Source organism: Passer montanus, unplaced genomic scaffold (assembly GCF_014805655.1).
Source record: "Passer montanus isolate IOZ18808 unplaced genomic scaffold, ASM1480565v1 scaffold174, whole genome shotgun sequence".
Lineage (NCBI taxonomy): Eukaryota > Metazoa > Chordata > Aves > Passeriformes > Passeridae > Passer > Passer montanus.
In genome coordinates, this window is record NW_024364715.1 from 572,154 (window position 1) to 598,312 (window position 26,159).

General features: G+C 56.3%; 3 protein-coding genes across 3 annotated transcripts in view; 1 reads left to right on the top strand and 2 right to left on the bottom strand.

Annotated features, from left to right (window-relative positions):
• The window catches only part of LOC120500047 (ankyrin repeat and KH domain-containing protein 1-like), a 101,231-nt gene extending 100,291 nt beyond the window's left edge, over positions 1-940 (top strand). Inside the window, exons 37-38 of the mRNA XM_039704411.1 lie at positions 413-586; positions 715-940. Of these exons, the coding sequence (XP_039560345.1) occupies positions 413-566 (154 nt within the window). The 3' untranslated portion in view covers positions 567-586; positions 715-940. The remainder of the gene's footprint in view (positions 1-412; positions 587-714) is intronic.
• Positions 941-1,827: 887 nt separating this feature from the next.
• APBB3 (amyloid beta precursor protein binding family B member 3) lies at positions 1,828-7,096 on the bottom strand. Its single transcript, XM_039704410.1, is given in 16 exon segments — positions 1,828-1,970; positions 2,081-2,189; positions 2,356-2,627; positions 2,855-3,039; positions 3,114-3,296; positions 3,299-3,501; positions 3,639-3,722; positions 3,870-3,957; positions 4,044-4,158; positions 4,242-4,247; positions 4,364-4,491; positions 4,841-4,981; positions 5,163-5,220; positions 5,470-5,546; positions 5,869-6,059; positions 6,973-7,096. Coding segments are annotated over 15 exon segments (1,797 nt in total). The 5' UTR covers positions 7,022-7,096; the 3' UTR covers positions 1,828-1,970; positions 2,081-2,172.
• A 6,253-nt stretch (positions 7,097-13,349) lies between these two features.
• LOC120500037 (histidine--tRNA ligase, cytoplasmic) lies at positions 13,350-25,965 on the bottom strand. The gene is made up of 13 exons (XM_039704390.1): positions 25,834-25,965; positions 25,080-25,169; positions 23,150-23,269; positions 22,873-22,968; positions 22,026-22,151; positions 19,967-20,074; positions 17,933-18,031; positions 16,806-16,899; positions 16,542-16,669; positions 16,215-16,457; positions 14,987-15,103; positions 14,478-14,624; positions 13,350-13,850 (listed from the first exon to the last, which is right to left on the bottom strand). The coding sequence occupies exons 1-13, from the start codon at positions 25,909-25,911 to the stop codon at positions 13,791-13,793; spliced, it is 1,506 nt and encodes a 501-aa protein (XP_039560324.1). The 5' UTR covers positions 25,912-25,965; the 3' UTR covers positions 13,350-13,790.
• Between the last annotated feature and the right edge of the window lie 194 nt (positions 25,966-26,159).

Genomic DNA, 26,159 nt, shown 5'->3' on the forward strand with positions numbered 1-26,159 from the left:
CTGAGACAATGGGAACGGGTCCCCAGGGTGCCCACCGTGGGATACCCAGCCCTTGCTGGTCCACCCTGGAACAGGGTGCCACACAAAGCTGTTGCTGCCTGGCTGGGGCCTTGCTGTTTGCCCCAGGACTGGCCCTGCCCTCCAGGCAGCACAGCGGTGGCCTGTGTTGGCCACCATGGGGTAGCCCTTGGGAGGCTGGATCCCCTTGTGCTGCATCCTGAAGGGAAGGAATAATGTGGGGAATAGCTGCTGAGCAGGATGGGTGTCACAGGCTGCCAGACGTGGTGGCCGCAGAGCCAGATGTGTCCGTGAGCCATGGCCGAGCACTGGGTCCCACCCCTGCTCTGGGCTGAGGTGCTCAGGGCGGGGGTGGCCAGGGCCAGCAGTGCCTGACAGCCCCTGCTTTTGGCAGGTACCCGCATCATCTGCGACCGCAAGTTCCTGCTGGAGTGCAAGAATTCACCCGCGGCCAGGACCCCTCCCTGCTGCCTGCCCCAGACCCCCGGTGTCACATCCCTGGCCCAGTCCAGCCTCGTCAAGCTGGAGGAGCTCAAGGGGCGGAATGAGAGCGAAGAGGCCATGCCAGGTGAGCAGCCCAGGCCACGGCCCCTGCCCAGGGCATGGGACAGGGCGAGATCCCAACCCAGCCCCAGTTGCAGCTCCTGCTCCCTTTGCCTGCCCCATCCTAACCCTGGTCCATCCGTGCTCTTACAGATCAAGACCAGTTTGAGATGGACATCTGAGTTTCCATCTCCCCGTCTCCAGGCCATGGCTGGGCCTGTTCCTGGGCCTCGTGGAGGTGCTGGCACCGTGACCAGCTGGCTGCAGCCCTCTCTGATGCTGGGGATGGACGTGTGACACCTCAGGCTCTAGCACAAGTGGCTGGTGCAATTGCCTAGGAGCTCATGCTTGATCAATAAACACCGTGAAACCCCTGTGCTAACATGGTGTGTCTTTGTCAGGGCTTAGTGGGGTCCTTGTCCCCAGGGAGGGGAGGTGAGCAGCACCAGGAGGGTGCAGAGGGTGCCTTGCAGGTGGGCTTGGTGAGGGCCTGGGTGTCTGTTCTCAGCTGTGGTGGAGGCAGCTGGTGAGGCCATCCAGTGAACTTGGGGAGGACAACACAGTTAACACCTGACTAGGCATGTGTCTGTCCCTGGGCCTCCCCTGAGGTCCCCCAGCCCTCTTGGCTTCTAGACTCAGCTCTGAGCTGTGCCACGACAGCAGGAGCCCAAACGGGAGCCAGGGCTGTGGGTGCAGCACAAACCCTGGTCATGCCAGGGGCTGTTGGAACATCGGCCTCTGCAGCAGGGCTGGCCTCTGGGGCTTGCTTGCAGGGCCCCCACTGCCAGCTGAGGGGACAGGCTTTGCCAGCCAGTGCAGCAGGGACACACAGTACTGCCTGCTCCAGGCAGATGCTGCATTCTTCCCTTGACATGGCCAAGGCTGTTGAAGCAGCCATGGCCTCACCCAGCAGTCCGATCTCCTGCTGACCCTGGGAGCCCCAGGACTGTCAGTGCCCAGAACCCTCAGGGAGACTGTGGGAGGGGGCAGGTTGGTGCTGTTTATTAAACATAATGAATCGCCACTAAAATGTCGCAATGATTAAAATCCCCTTTTCCTGGATGAGGATTGGGAGGCAGAGGGGGTGCCCAGACTCCCTCCAGCAGCAGGGGCCCTGTTCCTGCCGGTGGCCCTGGGTGGGGGCTGCCCCGCTCACAGTCCACAGCCCCGTCCCCGGTGTCAGGGCTCCTCCTGCTCCAGCTCGGCCGCGGGCTCAGTCGCGGGCTCAGTCGCGGGCTCAGTCCCGGGCTCGGTGTCAGCGCTGCCGTCTGTCTCGGCGGTGGGCAGGTCCCGCGTCTCAGCGATGAGGCGCTTGACGCCCACCATCCACTGGCTCACCTCGTTCACGTGGTCCACCATAAGCGAGCGGTGGATCTCATCAGCTGCATCCCAGCGCTGCTGCTGAAGCTCTGCCGGGACAGGGGCACAGCCCCGTCAGGGGAGCAGGATCCGCTGTCCCGCGGGTGCCTCTGCCCCAAGGCCTGCTGCTGGTGCGGCTGCAGCCCGCTCCACCCCATACCTTGTACCAGGAGGCTCATCCTCTTCCTCACTGGTGCCGACAGCTTCCCCTGAGCCCACGAGTCCTCCAGCACTGTCAGCCGCCGCCCGATGTCATTGCACACTTGTTTCTGGAAGCAGAGGTGAGCTGGGAGTGAGGGGGATGTGCCCCCACCAGCTCTGGGGAGCCCCGGGGCAGGGGCGGCTCTCCTGGAAGCCGGCAGCCCCAGCCCGGCTGCTCCGGTGCCGTCCGTCCCGCACCGCGGCTCACGGCGGCGGGAGCGGCCGCGGCCTCACCTGCACCGTGGCCCGGCAGGCGTCCAGGGCTGCCCGCAGCGGGACAAGGACGGCGTCGGCGGACACGCTGCACTCCTCCCGCTCCGGGCACGCCGCGCTCGGCCGGCCCTCGGCCCGCGGGGCAGAGCCCTGCGGGGGCGGCTGACCTGGCGGTGCCCCCGCGGGCGGAGCGGGGGCCCGGCGGGTGAGCGGCGTCCGGCGGGAGCCCCCGGCCTGCGCCTGCAGCCCGTACGAGAACTGGGGGGGGTCGTTCCAGCCGCGCTCCTGGTTCCCTGCAGCAGCGAGCGGCGCCGTCAGACCGGAGGAGCCCCCGCGCCAGGCGGGACCCCCGGCGCGTCCCTCCCGGCGCTCCCCGCACCCGGAACGGCCCCGGCGCCCCCCACCCACGGGCCCCCGGCGGAGCCGATCGCCGGTCGCGGCCCCGCCCGGGCAGACCCGCGGGACACCGGCACCGGGACCCCCGCACCGGAAGTGCCGCGCGCGCCCCGCGCCCCCTCACCCGGCTTCACGTAGGACTCCGCCATCCCGCCACGTCACGCCCGGCCCCGCCCCTTCCGGCCCGTGAGGCGGGGATGGGCGGGAGGGGGCGGGGCCGGGCCTGTCCCGCCCGGCCCGGCCCCGGCCCGCCGCGCTCTTCGCCTTGGCCCCCGGCGCGGCGGCCACCAGGCACTTCTGGTACTGCACCTGCGGGGACACGAGAGGCAGCGCGGGGCACTCGGCTCCCCGCCGTGCCCGGCCGCGGGGCCGCCGGTGCTCACCATGCAGGCGGCCTGCACCGCCTCCGAGATGGTGCCCGCGTCGGGCTCGCACCAGAAGGCCGCGCACTGGAAGCGTCGCCCCGTGTCCACGATGAGCGCGAAGGTGTGCGCGTCCCGGCCCACGCCCAGGAAGGTCACGTACCGCACCTGGCACTCCCAGATGTGCGCCGCCTCCTCGGGCTCCTGCGGGGACCCGCGGCCCATCCAGCCCGGCAGCCCCCGGCACCCTCTGCCCGGGGCCCGTCCGGCCGCAGCCCCCGTGCCCTCCCCACCTGCGCCGGGTGCACCCTCATGGCCGTGTCCGACACGTAGATGAGGGACGGCGTCCAGTTCTCCCGCCCAGGGCGGCTCGTCAGCTTCTCGATGGCCTCGTTCAACACATCCATCCCTGGGGAGAGGGACAGCCCGTGCCACCGGCCCCGGCTGCGGGCGGGGGCCGCAGGAGCCGCCCGGCGCCAGGGCACGGCTCCGGCACGGCGGGGCTTCCCGGGCGTCCCGCAGCTGCGGGGGAGCAGCGGCGCTTACCCATGGCCCTGGGCACGGGCAGGCTGCCGATGTACAGCGCCTCGTAGGTCTGCATCGACTGCCTCACCGCCTCTAGGATATCCACTGCCGGGACGGGAGAGGGGCAGCTACATCTGTGTGCCCCGCTGTGTCCCCCCATCCCCAAGGGCCCCGGGGAAACAGCCGGACAAGGCAGAGGGCTCTGGCTCGCAGGAGACTGTGGGCAGGGGGAGCAGTGCTGGGGGACGGTACCTTGCAGTGGCAGGTCCTCGGCGGAGATGGGCTCCAGCGTGGCGGCGCGGGGCAGCCTGCTGCTCGCTACAGCTCGCTCGGCCACGATCTGCAAGAGACCGGGATCCCGGAGCCTCCCCTCACCCCCGAGATCCCCGGGCTGTGCTCACACCCTCTGGGGCCCCTGCGTCCCACCTTGGAGCACATCTCATGCAGAGCCTTGGCGATGCCCTTGGCAGGCACATTGCAGTGGAAGACGTGACACTTGAGGACGCAGGTGTCCTTGTCACTGGCCACGAAGGCGAAGTCTCTGCAAGGCCACGAGCAAGCCAGTGAGACCCCGACAGAGGCAGCCCCCTGCCTGTACTGCCCCCCAGCCCTGTGCCCCCTTACCTGTCCCTGCAGCCGTGGTGGCAGTCGGGAGGGAGGAGAGGGGACAGGTCACTGCTGGGGTGCCTCCCCCCAGGCGGGCAGAGCCAACCCCTGGCCCCCAGCTCTGCCCTCGCCCCTGGCACCTGCCGTTGTTGCAGCCAACGCCCCAGACACGGATGTTGAGGATGGGCTGGCGGTGGATGAGGCTGCGGTCCAGGGGGTCCACCAGGCTCATGGTGTCCTTCTTCAGAATCATCACTAGGTCCTGGCCCTGCAGAGGGGCAGTGGTTCCCTCAGCCTGGCAGACAGCCCGGGCATCCCTGGCACCCAGCCCCTGTGCAGGCAAACCCCTTCCCCATCAGCCTGCTCTGCCCCAGCTGTGGGGTCAGCTCTGCCCTTCCCAGTTACCGTTGCCTTGTGTGGGGACCCACCCAGCAGTCTGGCTCTGTTCCCAAGGAACAGCCCTGTCAGACCCACCTGCTCTACAGCCAGGACCATCGGATGGATGCCCTGTGCAGAGAGGTGACTCTACCACCTGCTCCCTTTTCAGCACAGTCCAGCCTCAGCAACAGCGGCCTTGGGGTGGGACCCTGCCTGGCAGCACCATCCCAGGCTCTTACCTCGCCCTGGCCCTCCGCAGAGCCCTGGCCCTTGCTGTTGGAGAGCTGCTGGATGCAGTTGTTGACGGCGATGCTGCTCTTGCCAGGTGCCAGGTCCTCCTCGGGGATCTCCACCCAGCCCAGAGAGCGCACAGCAAAGCACTGAGCAGCGACACGAGGGGCTTCAGTGCCACTGGCACAGCCCTCTCCGTCCCGCACGCCTCACCGTGCCAGAGTGGTCACCCCTGCTCTGGCTCCCATCCACGTCCCTGCCAGCTGCCACCCTCCTCCTGTTCTGCCAGCACAGCCCACGATGCGGCAGTGGAGCTGGCGGGTGCAGTACCTTGGAGCCGGGCTCTGCGCCGTGCTGGAAGTCATCCCCATGCCAGGACAGTGAGTGCCTGCAGAGGGATGGGGCAGTGAGGGGCAGCTCCCTCTGCGTGCTCCTGCGGCACCCAGGGAAGCATCAGGATGCTCTGGAACCAGCAAACCCCCATGCCACCAGCTGGGAAGCATCCCATGGGGGTGCCCAGCATGGTCCTGCTGGTTTCAGCAGGGGGGCTGCTCTGGGGGGAGCACCAGGGCCCAGCACAGCTCAGGGATCAATGGCAGCCCACAAACAAGCCAGCAAAGCAGAAGGAGAGCCCTACCTCCGGGACAGCGAGGCCATGGGGCTGGGAATGGGCCGGTCCTTCGCCGAGTGCTTCCCTGCAGGGCCCTGGCATTCCTGGGAGAGAAGAGGAAAGGGGTGACGGCTGCAAGAGAGGCAGGCAGGAGGCACCAGGTAGGAGCCCTCCCTCCCAGGACTGCAACAAGCTTGTGAGTGTCCTGGACAGTCGAGTCCAACTAGTCCCTCCAGGATGGGGCCTGCTGGAGCCTTTCAAAGGGCTTAACCCCAGACATGAATGGGCTGAGCAGGACTGCAGGGTCACACAGACAGGGTGCTCCAAGGGGAGGCTGGACCAGTCATGCCCAGAGGGTCCTTCAGCAGGATTCTGCCAGGGGTGGAATCCAACACCAACCCTCACACCCCTGCCCACATTCCCTACCCTTCCCTGGAGTGTCTCATCTCCATCAGCCTCCGTGTGCCCTCCTGGGCCGGTGCTGCGTGCAGGGTGCTGCCACTGTGTCGTGCCTGTTGGCACATGCCAGTAATAGGTACCCAGAGAGTCACAGATTTTCCTCCAGCCTGGGGGAAGGTCAGGGTCTGTCTCCAGGCTCTGGTCACTCCAGAGGTTGTCTGTTCACAGAGGCAGTGTGAGATACGGGGTGGGGAGAAGGATTCCCCAGCTGCCCTGAGGAGCCACAGCTTTGCCCAGCAGCAGAAGGGTCCTGCGGCGGCCTCTGGGTGCGTGGCTGGGTGCATGGGCCGGGAGAGCAGCCTGGCGAGGGAACATGGCACGATGCCAGCGAGGCTGCAGCAGTAGCAGACCCCAGTGCAGGGAACTGCCTCGCTGGCTCCCGGGGGGACAGCGGAGCCCCGGCAGGGCACGGAGGGCAGGGGCAGCCTGGGCCTGCCGGGCCGGGAGCCCTGCGGGGCACCCAGGCTCAGGCTGGGCCCGCGGCCGCCAGCCCAGCGCCCCTGCCCTCGGCCGGGAAAGGGGCCGGGAGAGAGCCCAGGTCCGGGCAGAGGATTGAGCCCCGGGGGCTGCAGGCAGAGGGTGCGATGGCCGTGTCCCCGCAGCCCCAGCCGTGCGCGGGCACCGACCCGAGCCCGTGGCGCAGCTCGGCCGGAGCGAGCCGGGGCCGCGGGGGCGGCGCGCTCCGACCGGCCGGGGCCGTGCGGGGCTGCGAGGGTGGGGACACCTGCATGTGGAGGTGCCCCCGGAGCGGGTGGGCTCCCGGCGACCTTGGCGGGGCGGGGAGCGGCCGGGCCGGGCCGGACGCCACGGCCCCGATCAGCACCGCGGACAGCGCCGGGCGCGGCCGCCGCTCCCACCCTCGGGGCCCGGCCCCGCAACCCCGCACCGGCCCCGCAGCCCGACCGGGGACCCTCAACCCGACCCGGGACCCGCAACCCGACCCGGACCCCGCAACCCGGCACCGGCCCCACAACCCGACCCCAGCCCCGCAACTCGTCCCCGCTCCTGCAAGCCGCCCCTGAGCCCGCCGGCCGTGCCCGTGCCCGTGCCCGCCCTGCCCGCCGCGCTGACCGTCGCAGTTGACCAGGACGATGGCCAGCATGTAGTCCTTGCCCAGCATGGCCCCCCGCCCGCCCGGCGCGGCGCCGCCGCCGCCTGCCCAGGCCCGGAGCGCGGCGGCTGCGGCGGAGGGGCGGGAGCGGGGCGGGCCGGGGGCGGGGGCTGGGTCCGGGGCCCTTGGGGTGTGTCTCGGGGCAGAGGGTGGGATCCTGAGGAGGAAAGGGGCTTTTGGGGCTGGAAAGGTTTCTGAGTGCGCTAGACAGCAGAGCCAGGTCAGCCCTTTGTGCCCTCAGGTTCGTTCCCCTCCCTCCATCCGCTCTTAGGGTTCCTTCATTCCCTTCCCTGTCCCCACAGATCACCATTCTTCCTCTCCACCCATGCTTATCCCATGCTCATTGTCCATTCATGCCCAGTTCTGCCCAATCCCTCCACCTGTGTCCAGCCTCCATCAGCCAGTGATGAAGTCTGTGCTGGTTACCTTCCCCTTCTCACCGGGGCCAAGAGCTTTGCATCTCCAGTTTGAGACTTCTTTCCATTCTATCTTGGCTAATGATCAGCACACGGGGACAAAAGCTCTGGAGACATTTGTTGTACACCTGAATTCCCCAGGGAGCTCCCTGAGTACTGCTCAGGAAAAAGTCCTTCCAAGCTACAGGTGCCTGATGAAATATTCCAAGATGAGTTGCTATAGGTGCCTTCTCCAGACAGTCCTTCACGGCCTCTCCACCTTTTCTTCTTCAGAGCAGATTTTGAATATGTAGAATGAATTTTCCATGCTTGGTCCCTCTTTTTCTTTGCTTGGTCTCATTCATGTGTTCCATGGGATAACATGCCCCTGATTTTGTGAGACACCCTCTGCTCCTTTATGCATTTTAATCTTGCTCACCTGGCCCGAGAGCAGCACCAGCTCCATAATCCAGTTTTGCAGCTGTCCACAATAATTTCTGTCTCCATTGGCAGCTCCTTTTTTGGATACAGGCTTTTTCTTCTGCATCTGTCCAGAGCTAGTCAGATTTCTAACACTCCATTCAAGCACTGTGTCCTTGGGACATTATTTCCCTAACCCAACCCAAACCCACAGAGCAGAGCAGGGGAGGCTCGTGGCTCCCTGTGCTCAGATGTGTCTGAGGGGTCACAGGTCTCACCTTAACTTCTGCTTTCCCCAGATTCCACCTTAGGAGTGAGCTCCCCCCTACCAGCACCGAGTTTTTTATGGTGACTGCTAATGCTCTGGGATCCTCTGGTGCACATCTCTCCTTGTCCTTATCTCAACACAATTTCACTTTCAAAAACCACACTCAGCTCATCAGACAGGAGGCAACAACCCCAACACAAACTGTCCCCCTCCTCCTCCTCTGGCTCATCCAAGCCCACCAAGGCAACTCTCTCCTGGCAATGTCATGAAGCTTAAGGGTGATGATGGCCCTGGTGATACCAGACTTGGAGCAAGGGAGGAGAATTTGGGGATGGTGCAGAGCAGAACCCATGGACTGTATGAAATGGCATATGGGATGTTTCATGGGAAGGGGAAAGGGAGGGACCAGGGGAGGAAAAAGCACAGGAAGACAGAAGGAAAAGAGAGAAAATATTCTGGTGGTGTGTGGGCAGTGGTAGATAGGCTTGCCAGCCTCGGCAGCATGTTTCAGCACTGCAGGCTGTCCTAGACCCTCATGAAATCATCTTTCTTCTGTGCAGTGGTGCTCCTTGTTCTGAGCTGCCTGTGTGAGAGTGGGGAAGATTTTGGTGGTTCACAAGAGGAAAAGGATAAGGAAAGTGCAAGGGTAAGGAAAACCTATACCCATTATTCTTTCCAGGGAAAGGTGTGAGACATTTTGTAATTCTACAACTCATAATTTTCTGGTGTTGGCCCTGAAGAGTGAGAGATCTGGGTTGGGTTGGGTTTGGTTTGGTTTGGGCCTGAAGCAGAAGCACAGTGGCAAGTGTCATTTTTGGTGCTGGGTTAGAAACCAAAACTCTTCTTCTGGCCTGAATAATTAAATCCTGGAGAAGGGGAATAAGACTTCTCCTTGTAAAGATTGAATTTTATCTTCCTAGTACAATCACCAGCTAGATCTCTTCACAGTATAAGGGGGAGATCTCTCAGCTCCTCTGACACTTCCCTCAAAAAGAGAAAAAACCACTCACATGGCTGGGTTCTCCAGCAGTCTGGGTTCTCAGATCTGTCAGCTGCAGATCAAAACACTCCTAAAGAGGCTCATTTAATGAAAACACTCCATGGCTGCAATCAGATTCAGATCTCAGCAGGTCCAGCTCAGTTTTACCTAAGATAACAAAATAGATGACTTGACTCCAAACCAGATCTTTTATATATGCCATATTTCCAGGGGATAAACATACAAGGTTTCTCTCTGCACTGCTCCTGAGACAAAAGACAGAATCCCCCTCAAAGAAAATAACCACTTTCCATCAGGTAATTTTTCTGGCATATCTTCATTCACTCTGGAGAAGGGGGTTTCTAATGTGGCAGATCAATAATTTTGATAAAGAAATCAAGTGAAATATTAGGTAACAATTCTACTTTTCCACTACCTTCCTCCCAGCTATTGGAAAACCAAGATCATGCTATGCAGCCCAGACTCAATTATCTGTAGTTATCAAATATCCCTGTCCCAACACCTCACCTGGCAGAAAAAAATACAGTTTAAGCTGTTTCTGTGTTTCTGTGCTTCCACCATCACTTTATTTCCACCTCAATTGTGCAAGTCAAGCAGAGACAAAAGGAAGAAGCCACAAGATGAACTAAGACAAGTCCAAACCAACCCCCTAAATCTATGGAACCAAAACTTTGAAAAGCAGAATAAAATCCCAGGGTATCACATTTGAAACTGTAACTCCAATAAGCCTTTTTTGGTTGGTTTTTTTTCCTGTTTTACTGCCTGGTTCCTGTAAACAGCACTGACTTGCAGAGCTGCTGTGAGCTATTGGCACTATGGATTTCATTGGTACACGCAGTTCCATCCCATAGCCCACAGAGTTCTCTGGAGCACTGCCTCTCTGTAAGTTTTTTAAGAAATGCTGTTAATATCCCCTGATCATTTCACACCTCTCTTATAATACAGAGTGCAGAAGTATCCATCGTTTCGATTTCTCAAGCTGCTTCACACACACTCAGATAACACATTTAAATTTTGCTGTCACCCACTCCTCATCCATCTCAGAAAGCCTGGGGGTGGGGTTTGGGATGAGGAAATCGATTCCCTGCCAGTTTGAAGCGCACACACTCTGGAACACAAACAATTAATCTGAGGAACCAGTACTTCTCAAAGGAACTCAAAATCAGCAGCTAAAATGTTGAGTGTTAGTGAGAGCAAATGCTGCTCTTGGCTTCACCTAATTTCTTGGAGACAGTTCTGATGCTTCCCAGAACCAGCACCCCAGGCCCCAAACAGCTTCAGCTACATCATTAGTGGAGAAATCAATCAGAACTTTGCAGCTCCTCAACCACTGGATCACCACTGCCAACTGGCTGCTTTCCTTTGCTAATTCACAGAATTCCTTCTAGTGATGTGAAATTATATCAAGAGGTTCTAAGCATATTTTGACTGCTTTAAACTAAAATCTAAATTACCTCCATTGCAGGAGAACTGCTCTCTTATTAATTAGTTCCACCACCTAATAGTTATGATGAGTAGAGACTTGAGGTACATGCTAAAAAGCATCAAAAGGAAACATATAAACCTTAAGCTGTATAAATATGGGGGGAAATGTTGCATCAGCATCAAACTTCAACTTCAGGAATATCCTTTGTCTTCATTTAAGCCAGGTAAGAATTAGTGCCTGGTGTTATCACTTAGCATTTTAATATGAGTACTATTTAATTTTATTTTTTTTAATTTCTAAGCTGAAAACTATGCAATTTACTTCTATTCAGCAGTTTATGAAGAGGAAGCTCCTCTGGCCTTATTGTTAAGGTAAAACACAGATTATCACCTCATTTCTGCACGTTTCAGCATTTGAAACAGTTAATCAGCCCACTGAGGGGCTGAAATCACTGGATAATGTCTGAAATCACTGAACAGTTTCATATTTTGTATTGCACTAGGTTTGTTCTTTTTTCTTTGGTTACTACCAGAGCCATCAAAAAACAACAACAAAAAAATCTGGGTTTGTTTCATTTTCATGATGAAATTAGATGCTTCATTTACTAAAAAGGTTCAATTCATATTTACTATCTATGCTCCCATTTTTAACCCTGCTGGAAGCTTTTATTTCAACAGCCCAATGCTGACATGCACAAAAGTGTAACTGCAAACAGAAATGAATGTCTAAAAATGTAATTAAACATTCTAAATTGAAAAGATCAGCAAAGGTGGCTTTCAATGCTCTTCTTTGCCCTTTTTATCATCCATTAAGGTTGAAAAGTACCTCCAAAAATGATTGAGTCCAACCTGTGACCAGCCACCACCTTGTCAACCAGACTGGAGCGCTGAGTGCTGGGTGCAGCTGTTTTGTGCACAGTTCCAGAGACGGTGATTTCACCCTGCTCTGGACAGCCTGTTCCAGTGCTTATCCATCCTTTCCATGCACAAAGTCCTCCTGATGTTCATCCTGAACCTCCCCTGGTGCAGTTTGAGGCCATTTCCTCTTATCCTGTCCCTTATTCCCTGGGAGAGGACTCTGATCTCCACCGTCCTCTCAGGGAGCTGAAGACAGCGAGAAGGTGCCCGGGTGTCCTTGTCTCCACCCTGAGCCCCCAGCTCCCCCTCAGAGCACTGACACTGCAGGCCCTTCCCCAGCTCCACTCCTTTCTCCGGACATGCAACAGCCCCTCGAAGTCTTTATTGCCATGACGGGCTCAGAAGTGGATGCAGCACTCGGGTGGGGTTCACCCAGGACAGAGAGGAGGTCACCGGCCTGTCCTGCTGGTCACATACAGCAGCCACAGGCGGGATGCCCGTGGCCTCCTGACCCTCAGGGGCACACTCTGCCTCACGTTCAGCCACGGTGAGCCAGCATGCCCGGGCATTTTCCATCAGGGCAGCGTTCCAGCCCGTCTGCCCGAGCCTGTGCCGCTCCGTGCACGGCCTCGCCCTTCAGCCACTCCCGGGCACTGCCTTATGCACCTTGTCCCTCCACTGACTATGGCTCACCTGCCTTCTCCTCCCTACCCCTCCCTTCCCTGCCTTACAGAGCTCTCGCATTTGCCTCATCCACCACTCCCTTCCTTTCCCCTTCCCTTCGGCTCTGCCCTCTCCCCCACGCCCTCGCCGCCCCGTCCCGAGCACCCCCGGCTCCCCTCAGCCGCTCCCCACAGACTCCAAGCCCCGCCCACCCCGACTGAGGCAGAGCCCGGCCCCGCCAATCCGGGCCCGCCTTTCTCCATTTTGTCCAATCACAGCCGCTCGTTCAATCCGGCCGCCGTCCCGCCAGGCTCTGCCCGCTCAGCCGCGGCCCTGTTCGCCTGAGGCGCCGCTCCGGGAGGCGGCGGAGCCGCGGCAGGTGCTGCTGGGGCCCGGGAAGGGCCGGCGGGGCTCCCCGTTCAGGTCCCGGCTGGGGGTTCTCCCCAGGGAAGGAGGGGACGGCGGAGAGCGGGCGGGGCCGGCTGCCGGGGCGGTGGAGGCAGGGCCTGAGGGGAGAGCGGGGCGGGAACAGGCGGGCCGGGATTGGCTGGGCCGGGCATGCCCTGTGGCTGTGATTGGCTGGGCCGGGCATGCCCTGTGGCTGTGATTGGCTGGGCCGGGTCGCGCGCTGCCGGCAGGAGTCTATAAATAGGGTGCACAGGTAGGCGCTGGCGGCAGTGCGGCACCGCGGCCCTGAGGGGATGGCGGAGCCGCAGCGCGGCCCCAAAGCGCCCTAAGAGCCCTTCCCGGAGCTGCCGTGGGTGCATGGGGCAAGGGAGGGGTTGGCAAGGTCTGACAAGAGAGGCCTTGTATACCTTTTCCTTGCCTTAATTTTCCTTCCCTTGCCTTGTTCTGCTTCTACCTCCTTGTTCTACATTTTCCTAGTCTCTTCTTACCTTGCTTTCCCAGCCAGTCCCTTGTCTTATCCTTTTAGGCAACGAAAAGATGTATGGTTTCTTTATGCATATCTAACCCTTGTTTAGGGAGCCACAAAAAACTTTGTTTTTAAAAACTGACCTGTTTTGGAGATATCAGGCAAGATGTGTGGCTCAGCAGCGAAGGAGGTGAGCCACCACAGTAGATTGGGGCTTGTGTCACACCGTGACTAGGAGGTCACCCGTGGAGCCCCACCTGGCTGTGGGGGCTTGGCTCTGCACCTGTCACAGGGCTTGGCAGCACCAGGGGCATCCAGAGGGACGAGGAAACATTATGGCTGCAGAAACATCCACAATGACCTTTAAAGAACAGCTTCAGCTTAACGAGGCAGGTGAGCAAATCCCTGCCCCGAGCAGCAAGCAGAGACAGGAGTCACAGCAGGGGACAGACAGATTTATTATGTTTCTGGGAGCAGCGCCATTACATTTTGCTGGGGATAAGGTCACCCCCTGCAGCCAGAGCAGAGAGATGGGCTGGGATGGTTATTCAAAGCGACGGGAACAAGAAGCTGCAGCCAAACCCCCGGGATCTGCTGCCAACGTGGGGCTCCATGGGTCGCTGTGGCAGACGTGCAGCCAGCATCTGCCACAGCCACTTCCACAACATCTTCCCAGCAACATTCTCAAGGGCCAGGGCACGGCCCAGGGGTCAGTGCAGCCTCTTGGCTCCCACCAGGGAAGGAAGGGCTTAAGACAAGAATAAATACAGCTTTCAAAGTCACCCTGACACGCCACCCACTGCTGCACAGCCTGGTGAAGGCATTTACAGATGTGTCAGCTGGAATCCAGCAAAGGAGCAGAGGCATCCGAAGGGTTAACACTGACTTGTTCGTATCCTGATCTCCTCCACCAGGCTCTCCCTTCGAACATTGACCTACACAAGGGAGCAAAAAGTTCCTTCAGTACAACTCCAGCAGCTTGACACATCACCACAGTCGTGGTCCTGTGTCTCAGGGGGTCACACCAAGGTGCCACCAGTCTCTCTGCTGGGATCCAGTGGGCTGCAGCAGCCACAGAGCTCAACCTGTAACAGCAGGCACACACCACCAACCCCAACAAACCCTCTCCTGCATAATGGTTTGTGAGAAAGATGCTCTTCCCACACTTTCCTATTGGTTCCTAAGTTACTGATTTATGCAGTGATCTTAGCCACTGATTCCAGTGTTCCCCCTTTTGGGAATCTGCCCTGAGGTAACAGGCACGGAGCAGCCCTGCAGTTCAGGGTTAACCAAGTTCTGCTCAGTCTCACTCATTCCAAGAGCAGCACTGAATGACCCCTCCATGCTCCAGGCTCCTGAACTGAGGAGTTCAAGGAGGCCACGTGATAGGAAACTCCCCAGAGCTGGACACAACAGCACGTCCTGACTCCAGGAAGCTGCATGGGGCAAGGAACTGGAATATGGGGTGTTGCAGAACTTGCTGGAAACACCACTGGGTCTGGAGGGCTGGTTTGGGCTGGGCTGAAGGGTCACACAGCCAACCCCCCTGCCACAGGCCGTACCTCCTCCCTGGTTGCCACGATCCGCAGCTTGACGACTCCATCTTTGAGCTCCTGCTCACCCACAATGGCGACAAGAGGGATGCCTGTCTCCTCACAGTACTGCAGCTGATTCAGCAGCTTGGGGTTCTTCTTGTACAGCATCTCTGCCTGCGACAAAGCCAGAGCACAAACCATCAAACTGGGATGTTTCACTGGACCCCTTCAAACGGGCACTGCTGGGTCAGTCTGGTGAGTGTGAGGTTGTGTGGTGGGGACAGGATGACTCCTGGAGAAGGCTGGGCACCAGCTTCTACAAGGCCTTGCAGTTATAGGGCCAACCAAGTCCTGCTGCCCAGCCCTCCCTGGAGAGCCCATGATCTGGGACACTGTGAAGAGGAAGGCTCCATTCAGGAAGGCAGTCTGCTCCCCACCTGCTCCCTGTAACTCCTTCCCAAAGCAAAGCCAGACCTGCTCCATTCCCAGACAGAGTGAACCAGGCAGCTCTTGGCTTTGCCATCACCCAGTGATACCTTGATCCCAGCATCCCACAGTTCGGAGATGAGCTTCAGTCGCTCTTCAAGGAGCTTCTTTTGGGCAGAGGCCACCAGCACCTGTGTCTCTGTTGTCCTGATCTTCTCCTCAGAGGCCTAGAGAGGGGACAGGACTCAGAAGATGCCACAGACACACCAAGACACCTGAGATTCTACGAGCAGGATGGGTCACCACTCAGCTCCATCAATCTAGCAGTGAAGAGGACTGGGCTCAGAGGGATCAACAGCCTAAACTCAGAGTCAGAGAGGTCCCACAGATCCCATCCTAGAGCGGAGTCAATTGTCCATGATCCGTGCTTAACAGTCTCCCTTCTGTTTCTCCACACCCAAGGGCCTCCTAAATATCTGCTCCAAGCAGCTCAGAAGCAACACACCCAGAAGAAGATGGACACAGGCAGCTGCCTGCTCTACAGCTGAGGTTCTAACTAGGGGTTAAACAGCAGCAAGCTGAATGCTCCACCAGCCCCTGTGGCAGATGTTGGATACTCCATGTGGCATTTCCCTGCTGCCTTGCTGAAGGGAGAAGCCTTTAAAAGGTCACCTGTAAAGGAACAAACCTGGCCAGGACTGGAGGTGGTGGGGGAGGAATTCAGTTTCTATTTAGAAATTCCAGTTGTGTCTGGCTAGAAGAGAGAACTAACACCAGACTTCTCGGGGAGGGGAAGATGTAGCCCATTTTGTACATTTTACAAAGACCTATTTAACACTCATTGATTGGGATGGAGAACAGTACAACTCTGAGGAGAGGGAAGAGGAAAAAGCTATCTGGGAAATCCCTAGAGGCACTGCAGTTCCTGCCCTGGAACATGTGATACCTGTCTGGTCTCTGCAGTGCCACAGGCAGGACAAATAGATGTGTGAGGCTGCTGCCTCCCCTGCAGAACAATGCTGCCTCACCAAGGAGGATGGGGGCTCATGTGGATGCCTAGTGCAGGGGGAAACACTAAGGTACCTGCCCCTGCTGAGGATTAAAGCACCCCCACCAGCTGCAGCTGGAGAAGCCATGTCTGAGGGCTGGGTCTTGTCTTCAGTGGGAGCCCCAGATACAATCTGCCAGGCCAGAGAGAACTGCAGGTTATATCCTGGTTCTGACTCCTGGTGCAGAGCACAGCACTGGCCTGGCTGGCTTCTCCAAAGGCTGGGGCAAGGAACACTCACTTCAGCATCTGCTGGAGTGGGGGATTAACCACGCTTAGCTGGCACCTACCTCCAGTCTCTGTTCCAGGATGGAGAAGATGCGCTCGATGCCGATGCTGACCCCCACACAGGGCACCTTGCGGCCCTTGGCATCAAACATGCCCACCAGCCCGTCATAGCGGCCGCCCCCGGCCACGCTCCCAACGCTGACCGGCTCCTCCACGTGCTCGTTCTCCTGCTGCAGCAGCACAGCCTCAAAGATCACCCCCGTGTAATAGTCCAGGCCCCGCGCCAGGCTCAGGTCGAAGGAGATCTGCAGGGCACAAGGGCGGCCCCGTCACCGCCCGCTCGCCAGGGCCCGCCCGGGCAGCGCCCCTCCTGCCCCACACCTCCTCACCTTCCCGGTGATGCCAAACAGGGTCAGGTACTCAAACAGCAGCTTCATGTCCCCCAGCCCTTCCTTGGCCACCTTGTTCTGGGACAGCTTTGGGTCCTGCAGAAGCTGCTCGATCAGCTCCAGCCCACCTGTGGGGACCAGCCGTGCCTCAGCTGTGCCAGGCCAGCAGCGCCCGGCGCGGCGGCCCCGGCCAGCCAGCTCTGTGCCCTGCACCTTCCATCCCCAGCCCAGAACAGGGCCAAGGGCAGCACCCGTGGTGCTCACCGTGGAGCTGCACATACTCCCCGATGCGATCCGCAGCCTCGGGAGAGAGCCCCTTCTCTCCCACCATCTCACTCCTCACTTCTTCCCATGGCACCTGTGAGGGGAGAAAAGAGCATCAGCCACTGCACCAGGGACATGGGTTCTCCTCTGCATTGCAGAATCCTGTCATCATGGTTAGAAGATGCATGAGGGAAGTAGCACCTCTCAGAGGGCAGTCATGTGTACATAACTCCATTTCTTGTACCTCTGCACAGCCTGTTTGTATCCCAACCCTATAAAAATACTTTTACTTTGATTTCTGGCCAGAATCAAATATCAGCACTATATAACCACCAAGTCTGAGACCCATCTTGCTGTTGTGGTTTCCCTGGTTAGGTACTTAGTCATAAACAACACTCAGGAAAGTGTTGCTGGTCATGGAATCACCTGGAAAGGTGTGAGGTATTTGTTGGGCAAGGGAAAAAACCCAATGGAAGCATAATATGCTGCCATCTTCCCACTGACCACGAGTCAGAGAATCAGAGTCCTGATTACATCCAGCTGCACTGAGATAAATCACAAGGAAATGATCCCATCAGAAAGAAGCCCAGTGCTCCCTTCCTATTGCTTTTCCACACGTACACAGCCCCAAACCCCACACTTTGGTCATGCCTCTGCAATGGATCTCTGCTAACAGGGCTGTGAGACCTGCTCCAGCTGCCTTCATTTGACCATCTGATGAGTCCTCCATAGGAAAAGGCAGTTCACCCTTCAACAAAGAACCATGACCACATGCATTGAGACAAAAGCTGCTGTTTTTAATATGCCCTAGCCTAATTTTGTGCAGGTTTTCATGAGCCTGGTTCATAAGCACCAACACCTTGAGCAGGTGACGATTTGGGATATTGAACCTCCTATGTGAAGAGCATTTTTCCCCTCCCACCTTTCTTTTTATCAGGACCTCATGGGATAGTGGATAACAAAACAGAGGATCCATTCTTCCTATGTGACTGCTGTGCCCTGCATGTATCCCCTCCAGGGAAAGGTGAGAACAACTCGATGCTTATCAGTGTTTTCCAGCCAATTCTCATGGACCACGGTTCATTCATTGTGATGCCAGGAGCAGCAGATGCAGCTCCAGCCCTTACCTTATCCAGCTTGTCAACGCTGGAGCAGATGGTTCGGAATTTGCTGTCTGGGACCCCACAAACTGCAAACATCCCATCAAGGATGCGCCGGTCGTTGACCTGGGGGAAAGGGAGCAGCACATCAGCAATTAGCAACTCAAGCAGCTGCTCCAGCTGTGTCCTGCTTCATCCCCCTGTAGTTTGAAGCATGGAAGAGAATATGAGACACCTGTCAAGGGTTTTTTTTTGCTATTTGTAATTTCTGTTTCCCATTCTTGGGGAGCTGAGCTTCCCAGAGCAGAGCAAATAGAACAGCTGGTATCTACCAAGCCTGGGCAGAACCATCACATTTCCTTGTAGAGCCACAGACATCTCCACTCAACAGAGAAAAAAAACCAAAAACATCAGGGCTTAAGAGTCCCCTCATGCAGACATGTAAAAACAGCTCAGGAACAGACCACAGCCAAGCAGAGGAATTCAGAGTATTACCTTACACTATCAGCCTAAAAGAAAAGGGACATCTGATTATACTAAATCTTCAATGAGGATTTATTTTTTAATGATAGTATAGTGAATTCTATAGCTTAATTATGCTCTGTAAGAGCACATAGTTAAGGCCAAAGACTCAGGTGGATTCAACATTTCCATGGGTAATCAGAATATCTACAATTAGTCAGGAACAAAGAAACTGCACAGGAATTTGGAATCCTCCAGCATCAACACGAACCAGAAAGTGCCTTGTAGGAGACAAGAATAACCACAGGCAGGTTATTCTGTTGCTCCCCACTGCAGGAGCATCTTCATCCTCAAAGGCACCACTTTCACCACTGCCCAAACACCCAGTTCCTTCATCTCACCCAGACAGGTTCAATGGGAAGTACCTGGCCCCTGTTCCATGGGGCTGCAACAGGAACACAAGATCCAGCCTGCAGTGGCCAGGAATGGCCCAGCTCCAGGTCCCTCATAGATCCCACTGCCCTCCTGTGCATCCAGCACTCCTACCCACTGCTCTACTGCACCTGTGCACCCTTCCCATCCTGCCTCACCTACACATCGAGCTCCATCTGCTGCCATCCCAAGGGAACAGAGTTGTCTGGAAGCAAAGAGCAAGCTCAGCCTAGAGCAGAGCACAACTCTTGGTCCAGAAAATGCTTCAGCTCCAAAAAGGACTTGGTGGAAAGGCAGGAGTCTGCAGGCAATACCACATACACTGAGCAGATGCCCCTGCTAAGGAAACATTGGCAGCTGGGATAAGGGCAGGGATCCTGGACCAGAGCCTGTTTTACTGCAGACAGTGAATATGACAATCACCTGCTTAGACAGATACTGGGAATAAATGTTTTTTTATGGAGGTGGTGAGACCCTGGAACAGGCTGTCCAGAGAAGCTGTGACTGCTCCACTCCTGCAAGTGTTCAGGTTGGGAATAAATGTTTTTTTTCTGGAGGTGGTGAGACCCTGGAACAGGTTGTCCAGAGAAGCTGTGACTGCCCCACTCCTGCAAGTGTTCAGGGCCAGGCTGGAGAGGGCTTGGAGCAACGTGGGATAGTGGAAGGTGTCCCTGCCCATGGCAGGGTAATGGAACTGGATTATATTTAAGGTCCCTTCCAACCCAGACCACTCTATCATTCTAGCTGGCTGCTGGAATTTTGCAAGAGACCATGGTTAGGTCTGAAGAGAACACTGTCAGCTGCAGCCTCAGCAGAACTCCTGCCATTCCCAGCTCAAAGCAAATCCAAGTGGAGATCCTATCTTGAACACAAGCACGTTTGCTTCCAGGCAGAAAGGAGGGACAAACTTCTGTGTCAGGCCTTAGAGTGGGAGCAGATGCTGCTGTGTAAAACCACAGAACAATGACCACTGCTTCCCACAGAAGAGCCCACCCAGTCTCACCTTGATGACAAAGTCCCCGAGCTGCAGGTCACTCAGGATCTAGTGCCTCCTGCTTCCCACAGAAGAGCCCACCCAGTCTCACCTTGATGACAAAGTCCCCGAGCTGCAGGTCACTCAGGATCTCGTGCTTCCCACCATGGCACAGAGAGCCCACCCAGTCTCACCTTGATGACAAAGTCCCCGAGCTGCAGGTCACTCAGGATCTCGTGCACGATCTTCAGGCACTCGGCATCGGGAATCATCGGGTCAAACTGCCCGGCGATGTCAAAGTCCTGGGGGCACAGGAAAAGGCAGTGAGCAATTCAGCACCACAGCACAGCTGCAGACAAACGGCTTCAACTGCTGGTAACAGCAGTTTGTATACAAAACCCAACAGAACTGGGATGTGAGGGAGCACTATCCCTTACAGAGTCAATCCAGAAGGGAAAGGATGTGGGTTAGGACCTCTACCATGGAAGGCAGCAGCCCTCTCATGTCCACTGCATTTCAAACAGTTTGTACACTGCAGTTGCTGTGTGGCACTCGGAAACAGAGATCCCCAAAAAACAACAAAAAGGAGGAGCAGCAGTAAATAAACAGAACAAAGGAACCAGAAAGATGAGGAAAAATTACTGCTCATTTGGTATGACCTAAATGCCAAATGTTTCGCCTTGATTCTTAGGATGCATTTTTAATACACATGCCAATCAAGTTAATGATTAGGGAAGGCAAGAGAAGCAAAGAGTTTAAACTGCTAAGACAGAAAAAGGAATCAGGGACCCTGAGTTGTCCCCACCAGAGATCACCACATGAACTAGCACATAGAAGAACCAAAGCCCAACATCAAGCTGCTTTAATAGGCTGGTATCCCCTGATTGGAAACATCAGTGTTCAGAGAGAAATATAACACAGAAGCAACAAAAGAGCCCTTCTTCAACTCCTGTTTAGGAATCACCAAATGCAAAGTCTTCAGTGAGATTTTGGGTTCAGGAATAATTTTCATTATGTGGATATATTTCAACCAGGCTTCACCAAGCTCTCAAAATAAACTGGGGCATTGGAGGAAGAGAAGGGATCACACAGTTAATTCCTAATCAGCTGAGTGCAAAAAGGGCTGATGCAATCCCTGGGAAAGTTGGGTGAGGAAGTACAGGAAATGTACAGGAAGTCAGGAAAGTGCCGATATCACTGTAAATGGCACAGATGAAATCTCACTGAAAAAAAACAGGGGCTGGTGAATTATATTGAAGAAAAGCTGCAGGAAAAGGTTCTAGGCTGAGAAAAGAATGAAAACATATCCAAGGAGAAAAGGTAACAAAGGTAACAGAGCATGATTTATGTAGCCTAAGGAGGGGAAGATTTCTCTAAACATTTCCCAAACGTTTACCTGGGAAAGGGGAAGAATACATATCAGGGGTGATAGCTACTATTTTAAGAGCTGAACTCTTTAAACGAGAGGAAGGAAACAATCAGATACAAATAAATTTAGTCTGGATATTGGAAGACCATTTCCAGCTAACCTAGGAGTGAGATCTTGGAGTAAATTAAACAGGAGGCAATGACCCCAAGTCATCTGGAAACAGCAATCACCAAGCCAAAGCTGGAAGGTATTCCCAGGGGTTGTATAATGAAGTAGGAATATTCTCAAACTAAAGAAATTGCTTGCAATATGAGTCCCTGGGGACTGTGTCTGTAGAGCAGAGCAAAGCTGTTCCTTAGGGCTGCCACGAGAGAGCCATGAAGGAAATTGCTTTGTTACTTGTTCTGTAATTTGGCCTTTGGTTTTCCCTTCCTTTGAAGTTAAAATTCACTAAACAAGGAAGGGAAGTACGCTATGGTATTGCCCTGCCTGGTTGGTATGTCCTGCTAACACACCCAGAGCTGAACTGTTGCCAGATTTGTGATCAGAAGGAAATTCTTCCCCACCACCCACCCAACAAGTACTGTGGGATGGAGCAAGGAGCTGCCCTCCCATACAGTGCAAAGAAGGTGATACCTGGGGGCTCTGTGACAAAGTTCCACACCATGCCAGCACCGTGTCACAGCTGCCACACCCACTCTCCCACTCTCCAGTTGTTTTTCACACTCATAAGGGTACACTAAGGAGATGAGTGGATCCTTCAGAGCTTTCCACAGGCACAGGGAAGGGTAACTCAGCTGTTATTTTGACAGTGCTATGTGCCCACAGGCGCTGCCCAGCCCACAGCCTGTCCCAGCAGTGCCCTTGCCCACAGCCAGACTCACACACTGGTAGAACTCGCGGTAGCGGCCCCTGGTCATGGCGGGGTTGTCCCTCCTGTACACCTTGGCAATGTGGTAGCGCTTGATGTTGGTGATCTTGTTCATGGCCAGGTAGCGAGCAAAGGGCACCTGAGACAGAGTCAAGGAGGGCAACGAGAAGGGATCATCCCCCAGTTATCAGTCACAGGCAGTGCTGGGTCCTCACTGCCTCCCACCCAGCACCCCAGGGGCAGAGGACTGCTAAGAGACAGCTGGACTCATCCCAGTTCCCCAAGGTCCCCACACACGCTGCCTCCAAGTGTCCCTTCAGGCTTCTTCCAGCAGCCCCTTAGGCTGGATCTCAGTGCCACGTGGGCTGTGTACTGCAGCAGCCTGCTCTGGGAACCCTGCCTGGGAGAAACCACACTCAGTACAGATCTTCTGTACTTCCACAGACATGGGCATGAAGCTGTGTCAGGGGAGGGTCAGGCTAGATGTCGGGAAAAGGGTCTTCCCCCACAGGGCTGTTGGGCACAGGCTCCCCAAGGAACTGGTAGTGGCACCAGACCTGAGAGAGCTCAAGGAGCATTTGGAGAATGCTCTCAGGAACTTGGCTGGAGTGTCCTGTGTAGGGTCAGGAGTTGCACTTAATGATCCTTGGGATCAACTCAGGATATTCCATGACTCTAAGCATTCCTTCACCAAACAGAAGCAATGCACAGTAAATAACAGAGCAAAGGTTCTGCACCACTGAACCACACTGCCTGCTCATGCTCTCCCTGTCAGTTTGGGGTCCCTCCTCCCACTCAGGACAGTGCTGCCCCAAAAGGAGGCCTGCCAAGGCCCCTCAGCACCAGCTGTGGCAGGATACTGTCAGGTCATAGCGCAGGGACAGCAGCTCTCCTCCCTGGTCCTTTAGATCATAGATGAGCTTTGAGTCTTCACCATATTTCCCTGTCAGTGTCTCCTGCAACAAAACAACGCACAAACAAACAGCATCTTCAGTGACAGGGATCAGCCCTGGAGCACACAGAAAACAAGGAGAGACAGGAAGAATGCCTAGGAACAGAAGGAAACTCAGCCCTCAACACTCTGAGCTGCAGGATCCTCAGCAGCCCAGCCAAGCTGCTGTGTCCTCACTCACCCACCTTCAGCTCGAACACCGGCGTGTCGATGACTTCGGCGCCGTGGCGCTTGAAGCAGGAGATGATGGCTTTGAAGGCCCTCTCACGGATGGCCATCTCCTTGGGGCCGAAATCCCGCGTGCCCTGGCACGAGGGAACAAAAGGAGCAAAGCACGCTTTGGGTTAGAGGCATGACATGAGAAACATGCTGCCAAACTGCTAACAAAGCCAGAGAGATCAGGTCCAGACACCAGGTATTGGTAAACAGCACTAAAAACGTTGAAAAACATCAGGACACAGCTCAGACAGTCTGCCATGGTCTGCAGAGTGAAACCTAAGTCAGGAGTTTCACAGTACAGGAAACAAAGGAGATAAAACAGATCCAGCAGTCAGAGTTGAGTGCTTTCAAGCCTGACAGTGCAACCAGGACCTGTCCTCACCTCTGGTTCAGACCTATTAGCCAGACCCCTGCCCAGTGAGCAATCCCAAAGGTGGAAACAGAGGACAGACATGCTCTGAAACTGTGCAACAACCATCAGCTCTGCAATTTCCAAACAGAGAGAAAAATCATCTTTCAAAATGCAGGACCTGTGAAATGTCTGCCTGCAATTCACAGGGCCATGCACCCTTTGCATTTCTTTGGTGTCAAGGATCACTGAAGTATTTAAATTTCCACCTTCATGCTCTCAGTAACATAAAAAATCACTGTTATTAGCTAGACCTCCAACTTCCACTTTATAAAACCAGGAGGAAGCACCCCCACCCACAGATCACTGAGCCTTCAGCTGCTATTGACAAGCCTGAGATGGGCTGGAAACTCAACTGAGCTACAAAATCCCCTTCTCCACACTTCTAAACAGTGAAATATCCTTTCACTTTCCAGGCACCACACCACAATTACATTCAACAAAACATATCATAAAGGAAACAGACAAAGGGACAGTTTTGAGACTTTTAAATATCGGGAATAAATTCTTCCCTGTGAGGTTGCCCAGAGAAGCTGTGGCTGCCTCATCTCTAGAAGTGTCCTAGGGCAGGCTGGATGGGGCTTGGAGCAACCTGGGACAGTGGAAGGTGTCCCTGCCATGGCAGGGGGTGGAACAAGGTGAGCTTTAAGGTCCTTCCAACCCAAACCACTCCATGTGTCTATGATTTCCTATGTCCGTGGCATCACCACAGCCTGGTTTGTTAAGGAACAGATTCATAACTATCTCCACACCACAGCATGGAAGCAGGTGTGGAGACAGTTATGTGATCAACTGCCAGTGATGAAACATTTAGGTTACAAAGTATTTCAGCAGAAATTGCATTGTGGACACTATTCTTGGGGCCTGGAGGCTGAACAAGTACTTGAAAAGGAAGGGTGCTTCCACAAGAGGACACGGAAATTCCAGCAGCTGTTCAGTAAATGAGCCCCTCAGACCAAGGACAGATATGAGCCCTCTCACACTGGGCAGCTACAATAAAGCTTGATCAAAGGGAATTTCCTGACCACACCAGCAGTGGTGGCAATGTCACAGAAGCAGATGAAGTCTCTAAGCTGGTGGGTATCTGGGTTGAATGCTGTCAGGGAATGCTTTCATCCCTCTCCCCCTTGCTGCTAAAAGTGAAAGTGGAAGCAGAAATATAAACAAAGACAGGTGTGGCCATGCTGGACTTTGGCTCACAGAAGCGTGGGGGGTGCTGGCTGTGTGCCTGGGGGAGCACATGGATAGAGGGGCACAGGACACCCACAAGTCTCTAAGCTGGTGGGTATCTGGGTTGAATGCTGTCAGGGAATGCTTTCATCCCTCTCCCCCTTGCTGCTAAAAGTGAAAGTGTAAAACAGAAACAGAAACAGTGTAAACAAAGACAGGTGTGGCCATGCTGGACTTTGGCTCACAGAAGCGTGGGGGGTGCTGGCTGTGTGCCTGGGGGAGCACATGGATAGAGGGGCACAGGACAGGGGAGTTACCTTCGGGGTCTTCAGCACAAACTTGTGTTTCCCCTCATCTGTCCCCAGCTGCGCCTTCATCTCGAGCAGCTTTGCCACTTCCTTTGCAATCTGGGGATGGAGAAAGAAGGGAGTTGGGGATAAGACCACCCACCAGGCCCAGCCACTGCCTTCAACCTCAGCATTCCCAGCGCCCTGGACTCCACAACCTCAATACACCCACTATTCCTGGTTTCTCAGCAACCAGAGGGACAAGCCCTGCTCCTCTCCAGCACTTCCCATACAAGCACCCCAATCTCAGCAACTCAAACACTCCCACCATTCCCTGACTCCCACGACCTCCATCACCATCCACAGCTATCTCTCCATTCCTATCCCCACCAGCTCCTGCTACACACACCAGCATTAGCTGTTTCCAGCATCCTCCTCCCAGTGCTAACTCTCCCAGCATCCTTCCATTCAATCTAACGCCGCTATCAGCAGCTCGCACCAGGAGTCTCCTCTGCACCCGCAGCCCTTCCACCCTTCTCGACCCCTGTCTTCCCAGTGCCGCCAGCCCTGGCCCAGTAACCCCTACTCCAGCAGCCCCACGCCCAGTGCTCCCAGTTCTGCACCCACCGCCCCTCAGCCTCTCCCAGCACCGCCGCCCGCAGCTCCCCCAAGCCCCTCTCGCCCATTCCAACACCGCCGGCGCCCCCGCTCATTCCCCAGCCGCTCCCAGCCATACTGCTGCTCCCCCGGCAGCCCATCCCCAGGAACACCGCAGCCCCCGCACCTCGTCAGCATCGGCCTTGTCCTGTTTGAGCCTCCGCACGGTCTCCGCCTGAGCCCGCACCGCCGCCTCCTCCGCCATGCTGAGGCCGCGCCCGCGCCGCGCACGCGCAACTCCCGCGCCGCCGCCGCGCAGGCGCAGCGCGGCCACCGCGGGGAGGTAAAAGGCGGAGGGCGCGGTTTGGGTTGGTTATCGGGAGTTTTGTTTAATATATAAAAATACAGTGTTCCCACGCGCGCCCCGGCCCGCGCAGCTGCTCCAGCCGGTGATGGGACACAGCCTCCTCCAGGGCGCTGCCGCAGCTCCGCGCCCGGCTGCGGGCTGGGCCC